Raw genomic sequence first — 8,038 nt, 5'->3', positions numbered from 1 at the left:
ACTAAACTCAATCCAATCAAAATAATCATCTACATAAAAATAAAATAACCATCCGTATACCTACTAAAATGATCATCTTAAATTGACCATTAAAATAGAAGATGAATAAACAGAAGAAATTATTATTATGGTAAAACAATTTTGAAGGACTAGTCATGACAAGCATCATGAAAGGAGCTAACCATGCTTGGGAATGGGAGAAAGTGAAGCTGGTTCGGAAGAGAGGCACGAAAATAGCGGCAGAGACATTAGGCTAAGCGTCAGAGGGCGAGGCGCATCGAACTAACCGGCGGAAGTGAGGACGGTATCGGTGGAATGATGCGACGGCCTCAGTATGACCAGCGAGAAATTCAGTGACGCGAGATAAAAACCAGAGAAGATAACGATTAATTTTAGACGTGTATTGGAGACTACAATAAAATTAGAAATAACCGTAGTTATTGTGAATGAATTTAAATACTAATATTAATTTTCAAATTTTAAATTTTAAAATTAAATAATTAATTAATAATTTAATTTTTAATTTTAATTTTACCTTTTCTTTAATTCATTTTACATTGTACACAATTAATATTATTTCCCAATACTTTCTCTTTCTAAAATTATTTAAGAAGGTTTAATGTTCTTAAATACTGATTTTGAAAATTAAATGCTCTCGGACATCTCATTAGAGAAAAGTAAAAACAAGAAAAACAAATAACTTGTGAAAACATGTTTCTAACTATCACACCTTATCTCTACCTCCACACAAAGATTAAAATAGATCTCAAGGCATATGAAAATGATATAACAATGATACTATCCTATCATGTCATGGCTAAAACGACTCCCCAATTAATATAGAAAAATAATGCAAATAGAAAGGTGTGTAACAGAACATTAAAGTAGTAGTTAAATAGTTTTTCTCATGTAAGATTCACGCACAGAGTACACAGCTAATGAGCTACAAAATGGTGGAGTCTAAAGTGGTGGTGTTGCTAATGTCAACAAAAATGTTCGAGAACACGTCTTAAGACAATTTTAAGAGTTTCACCCCGGACACTATGAACACATCATGATTATTACTCATGATTGAACCCCAACATCACCTGCAACATGATTGAATTGACCACCTGAACCATTGTTGTAAGAGTAGCCACCTCCTCTCGCGCCTCTTCCTCCGCCTCCTCTGTTGTTATAGTAGTTCTTTGGATAATAGTTTCCAGGTTGATCATAGTATTGATTGCGACCATTTTGGTAGCCTCCTCTGCCAACTCCACCACCACCACGGCCTCCACGTCCATTTGAATAACCCCTCCGACTACCTCCACCACCGCGACCCCCTCTTTGGTTCTGATAACCCCTTCTAGGATAGTGCTGATCCTTTGTCTCCATGTCTCGTTGATTATACTCCACGTCGACCTGTGCATTGGTCTGTTCATTCTGAGCTGTGACCACCTCCACATTTTCTACTTCAACCTCGTCCTGCATAAAGAGTTACCTTGAGAATCAGATCAAATCACATGTTCTATGGCTAGAAAGATATATTGCAAAGGATAAGCACCTTTTGAAGCTCCCCTTCAGGATCAGAGTTCTCTTCTCCAGATCCATGTCCTTGATAATTTATGGCTCCTTCATCCTATAAATGATAGGGAAATTTTAAGCCGAGTCTTTTGGCTTGAATCACAAAAGATATAGAGAAACTTGCTCATCATGCTAACATGTTTCTTCACCAAAGACATTCAAGAAGATAGGTGCTCAGTAAATAGTTCTCTAGGCGAATCATATCAATGAATAACCAACAATTTTATAACTTCTGCAATAATGTAACAGATGTGTATGTAACTGTAAAATTGAATCTATCATAAATATTTAGGTGTAAAATTGAACGAATAAAATTTAGGCTAAAATTGAAATTAACCCCAAACATTGAGGTTAAAAAGTATACTTACTTTTTACCATATATATAATAAAATATGTGCAACAAAATATTAAGGGATATAAAAGTTACATCAACAAAAACAAAAAGAAATAGTTTAAATAGCATAGTAATGAAACTACTATAATAAACCAACCAACAAGATTTGAAGCTGCTTCAAAAGACTAGTATAGAAAGAAAAGCATATTTACAGTTTATCATGATCAGTCAAAATTATACACAGGTATCTTTTAGATAGGGAAAAAGATATTGCAGCTAAGCATGAAACTATTATTTGAATAGTATAGTTTGTTCCATTATCACATTAAGAGTGTGTTTGAAAGACATCGAATTATGCATTGGTGTTCATGTAAACTTCATTGATAATTTATCCATCTACATGCTTTTAGCATTATAGTCAACTCAATCATCAAACTTTAAACACACATCCAAGGAGATCTATTGATTCTGAACATAATAACATATAAGGTATATCAATTAGAATGTTCACTCATATCTATATGTGGGACAAGAAAGAGGAAGAAACACAAGCATATTTATGTTGAAAACATCTTATTATAAAAATGTCAAGAACAAATACATGATACACAACAATAACTAACATCTAGGCCATATCTTGCTAGGTGAGGTGAACCATAAAAGATTTCCAATAAAAATGTTAGATTTGGGCCATTCTAAATGGTTTCTTCGTGAACTTAAAGTTGTTCTTCCTTTACTTTTTATATTGGAACATTCCATTTAATTCAGCCAAATCCCCCGTTAGCCTTATTCTCACATATATAAACCACCTCAAGCCGGCTCTTCTCTTCAAATAGATACTAGTTTAATAATCCTGAGAATTAGAAAACGTTTTCACAACTCACAACTTATACTAATGTATTGTCAATCCTCCATTAAATTGTATGAAATTTCTTTCTGTTAAAAAATTACATCCAAGGTTTATTATAAACAATTATAAAGTCAGATTTTACAAAAGTATAAGATTGAACTACTCAAAGAATGTACAATATAACATGTATGATAGTGGTATCTCTTCCATTAACCCTAATAAAAAAAATTAAAATAAAATAAATCCTTTTATGAAATATTTTGATTGCATATGTACTAAAGAAAAAGCTCTAAATATATTAAAAATATACAAACCTACAGCATGAGATAGAGAATAAGGGATAATAAGAACAAGAGATCATTATTGAACCTCCAAATACAGAAAGTTCAAATGATTGTATCAACGCAATAATAATCTTGAAGATATAATATGTTAAAGGATTACACTGTCACTAATGTTTCTCCTAAAACTCACGCACCACACAGAGAACCTGAATAAAGCCAATAAACCATCAAAACTACCCGGGCCCATGTTGGAACAAGAACTAGTTTAGTTGAGTACCTCTGCTCATTGATATATGAATGCAAGACTACAGTTCAATTTTTGATCATTTGATGCATAAGATAATGCACTAATACTTAACCAGGACCCTAAGACAGTGTTTGGTTAGTGGGCGTATCCATCTAATACATAGACACGGTGGCACACTGTCTCCCATTTAGTTGGAGAGACAATTTTTTGAAGGACACGCTTGTACACAGTTGCACACAATAGACGAGAGGTGTATTTTGTGTCACTTCAGGAAGTTGAGACGGATTTTTTATGTTGGACACAAATTTTTTATTCATTTTTACCTTTAATATTTTGTGAATTCCCCAAATCTACCCTCCTTTCCCCAACCATTCCCTTCTTCTCTTTTACTCCCACCAACATGTTGTCTTTTGCTTCTCTCCCATGACAACAACTCTCTCTCTCTCCCTTCCTCCCTCCCCATATTTAAGTCATTCAGAGTGTTTTTCTGTAATAATATTGACATGGTGTTGATGATGGAAAAAGAAGAATAATATTGCTATTTTAATTTAATTATGACTTGTGTCCTGTGTTGTGGATTATTTCCCAAACAAACCAAAAAAAATTGTGTATTGTTATGTCTAGGTCTATTTGTATCTATGGCTTATTTTCTTCCACCCATTAACCAAAACACAGCCTACCAGCTTTCAACAATACTTACATATATCCTAATACTGATTTCTCTCTTATGATAATATACACCAAGCGAAATAAACAAAAGTCATAAACATATTTCCTACTCCCATAACTCTCAAACAACCATTCATCCAGCAAACAAAGCAATGTCAGCAGCTAGCACATTTCATCTGAAAAGCAGTTTAAATATATTTCCATAGGAAAACCAACAACAACAATGAGACAAGTTAGCACTAATACATCACATTCTATCCACATATGTAAATCGCACCATCTTAAGATGACACCAGCGCATCGTTATAGTTATACCTGATCCGGAGATTTAGAAACCGAGCCTCCTTCGCCCTCAACCGGAGCTGTGCCATGCACAGGGACCTGGAAAGACTGGTAACTCCCACTGGCAGCAGCGGCAGCAACCTCATCCGTAGCCTTAATCTCAGGAGTAGTGATGAAATACTCTGAAGACATAATCTTGTTTAACTTCTCCCTCAATCCAGCATCTATCAACAAACAAAAACCACACAATGAATCAATCAACGCCGCAAATTTTAAAACTTCAAAAAAGCAACGGAATTCGTTCAAACACGTACAGGTAACTTCGGCATTGGGCTCGATTGGCTGCGGAGCCCTAGCGAGCCAGAGCCTGGCGTGCTCAACGCAGCGGCAGAGTGCATCGCGGTGCGACAGGCTGGAATCGGCTGGGCGCGAGATCAGAAGCCCCCTCATGGCCGAAATCAGGTCAAGATCCCTCTCTCTGAGCAGATCGGTGGCGTCGTCGGTTACATAATCATAGGTGAGGCAGCAACCACGCTCGTGCGTGCGCGTGAGCATCGTCGACGTGAACTCGTTCTGCGACTTCACATCAAACAAGGACCCGAAATAAATCAAGTTAATCAAATCCTCAACAACAGAAACGTCATCGTTCTTAGCCTCAGAGACAGGTTCGGGTTGTGGTTGTGGCTGTAATTGGGATTCAGGTTCCGGTTGGGGTTTTGGTTGGTGGTGGTTATTATTATTTTTTAGGGCAAGGTTGAGTTCTTCGGTGACGGCGGCGGACAAAGGGGATCGAAGCTTCTCGAGCTCGTCGATGAGTGCGAGGACGGAGGGTTTGGAGCGGAGGACTTCTTCTTGCTCCTTGTTAATGGGCTTTCCTTGGGCCACGGACTCTTCGGTGTGGACGATTCGGTTCAGCTTCTTGCGAAGAGCGCGGAGGCGCTTGTTCACAACGCTCAGGACTGGACCCTCTGCAACGTCGTTTGCTGCTGCTGCTCCTGCGGTTGATGCGGTGGTGCTTGTGGTGGTCGCCATTTGGAACACGTGCGCAAAACCACTAACAAAGAGAAGTACTTTCTCTTGAGATTTTATTTATGTCTTGGTGGTGGTGGTGGTGGTCTGGAGGAGTGCCGCGGGATGCGGCGGCGGAGTGTGTTTGAGTGTAGTCAGGGGTTTGTGTGGCGTGTAGGAGAGAGAAGCCGGATATGATAAGAGTGAGGGAGTGTCGTTTGATGGGTTTATAAAGGGGTGTGACCGTGTGAGGGTTTCTTGTTGTGGAGTTTTGAGGTTTTTGTGTGTTAGTTGCGATGAGAATTGGGCCGAAGGTTTCGTCGGGTTCCATTAATGTAAGTGCCTTTTGTTGGGGTTGTAGGATTTTTTATTTCTTGTGAGTTGGACCTTATCTAATTTGATGACATGGAGAGTGGCAGGGTTGGGTATGTCAGCTCTCAATTGTTTAAAAGTACATTTTAAAAAGGGTTCGTCTAGTGTACAGATGTGTTTTGGTACAGATTTACAGATTTTTATTTTTTATTGATTTAAAAGTGTATCATTAAAAGTGTTGTTTAAAGAAAAAGTGTTACCCTTAATCGTTAACTTAGCTCTGATACCAATTTTTAAAAGTAAAATGACTTTGAATAATTTATAATCAAAAGGTGACCATAATTCTGGTTTTTATAGTTTTTCAATCTTGTTTTAGTTTATAATATTTTTTTGCATGGGTTATTGTATATAAAATCTTTTATCTGTTTGTCTTTTTTTTTAATATATTTTCTTAAATCCTCAAAAATTTCTTTTATTTCTACACTTTCTGTTGTTTCTAAATATCTTTTTAATTTTTCAACTTCATTCTCCATTTTTTCTTTTAACAGCTTTAATTCTTTTAAGTCATAATATGATTTTCTTTTCTGGTTTTTCAATCTTTTTATACTTCATTATTTATTTTAAAATTTCTACAAACTCTATCATCGATTCATCACTATTTTCTAGAGATTCTATTAATTTTTCTAGCTCTTCAACTTCTCTTTTCAACTTGTCATAGATTATTTTTAGGGCTTTAAATGCTCTTTGATTTATTTCAGAAAACTGTAAATAATTCAACCGATTTTCTCTTTCAAAGAGCTCTTGTTTCTTGTCTTGATAAGTTACATATATTTTTTCTTTATTTATTGTCATAATTTAATGTTTAGGATTTCATTTAATTTTTCGACCTTTTTTGTTAATTCTTTTATTTTAGAATTTTCTTCTTTAATCTTTAACTTGGATAAACTTAAAGGGCTATTAATTTTAGATTCTCTTATTTGAAAATTTGATGAAACTAATTTCCTGATGGTTCTTTTAATAATAGAACTGGATTTTCAATAGCTTTATATTTTGGTATTTCTGTTTTTACAATTTTCTGAAATAATTCATCAACATAAATTCTTTCTCTGTTTTTAAATATTATACTATGATAGCTATTTGTTAAAGCATAATTTATTGCATATGTAATTGAAAAAGGTTCATCGTCTTGTTCCATTAGATTCTTTCTGTGGAATTTATAGGCCAAACTTATAGATCTTCCAAGGTTTTCAGTTGATAAAGGTATAGCATATCCAAGATGGGCATTGAATTTAACATTTACGTTTGCCAAGTTTCCATGAACAATTCCAATTATTTGATCTATTGGGTCATCAGTAATTCTTTTGTCACAGATTGCTAAGCTTATTGGTGAATTAATTCCTTTCATATATGTAGATTTGATTAAGACTTGTATAGTACTAATATGAATCCATCCAATTTTAGATCTTTTTTGTTGATCCTTAATTTTCTCAATCTGTTTACTCAATTCTTCATCATTTATCAAAGCTATTTCAAGTTCTCCATTGGCGGATTTTATCTTTATAGGAGCTTCAAGTTGAATTTTTCCATAGTATATTATATTTTTTCTATTAAAAACTTCTTTTAAAAGATTTTGTTTATTAAAATTTTCATTTGATTTGAGATTTAATTCTGTTTTTAGAACAGCCTGTTTTTCATTATCTAATAAGGCAGATAATCTATAATAATCAGATTCTTCCGTTAATTCTAAACTTTCTAAATAATTCATAACTAAGAGATTAGGATAAAGGCGTACCTTTCTGAAAAAGCTTCCTTTATTTAGAATATTTTACATAAAATCTTTTTATCTCCAGAGGGGAGATTGTAAATACTAACTCCAGAGGGGAGTTTAGAATTGGGTTTTCCTAAGGGAATTCTTCTTCAGACTTTAGAATCGCCTTGGCAGCTTCCTCCTTGCTCTCCTAGCATATGAGTACTCTTAGCCTTCTGCTTTCTATTGTCTGATGCTTTTACAAAGCAACCTATTTATAATGGTTAGGTCTGATGGACAATTCCCATCCTTACCCTTCTTATGACGTCATTGCTTACGTCATTGTTTATTATCTTGCACCAGCTACATTGTTGGTGCTCTATGACCTAAGCGCTTACGTCACTATGCAATAATGTTGAGAGATGCTTCAGATGTGCTGTCCTCCTCTTTCATCATGTGACCTTCAGATGCGTCGTCTTCTTCCTTTATCATGTGGGTTGATTCCGTTTCATTATTGCTTTCTTCAGATAACTCTGAGACACATAGCTGGCACTTGTGGTCTTCTCTGTCTTTTATCAAATAGCAGAGATTCCTCTTTATCCCTTCGGGGAGCTTTTCTAAGAGTCCAGATAAGTTGTAGAATGCTGATTCAAATTCCACTAAGAGTCTCATCTCTCTCTCTTAAATTTCATTCCTTTTACTGGACACAAGCAAAGTATTTCTGCTTTTATAATTGATTCTT

General features: G+C 35.1%; 1 protein-coding gene across 1 annotated transcript; it reads right to left on the bottom strand.

The window, feature by feature from the left end:
- Positions 1-885: 885 nt before the first annotated feature.
- On the bottom strand, positions 886-5,481 carry LOC107489100 (uncharacterized). The gene is made up of 4 exons (XM_016109871.3): positions 4,544-5,481; positions 4,263-4,453; positions 1,544-1,618; positions 886-1,464 (listed from the first exon to the last, which is right to left on the bottom strand). Exons 1-4 carry the CDS (start codon positions 5,259-5,261, stop codon positions 1,066-1,068), a joined length of 1,383 nt encoding a protein of 460 aa, XP_015965357.1. The 5' UTR covers positions 5,262-5,481; the 3' UTR covers positions 886-1,065.
- Between the last annotated feature and the right edge of the window lie 2,557 nt (positions 5,482-8,038).

This window comes from Arachis duranensis, chromosome 5 (assembly GCF_000817695.3).
Source record: "Arachis duranensis cultivar V14167 chromosome 5, aradu.V14167.gnm2.J7QH, whole genome shotgun sequence".
Classification (NCBI taxonomy): Eukaryota; Viridiplantae; Streptophyta; class Magnoliopsida; order Fabales; family Fabaceae; genus Arachis; species Arachis duranensis.
This window is presented reverse-complemented; position numbering and strand designations above follow the sequence as displayed.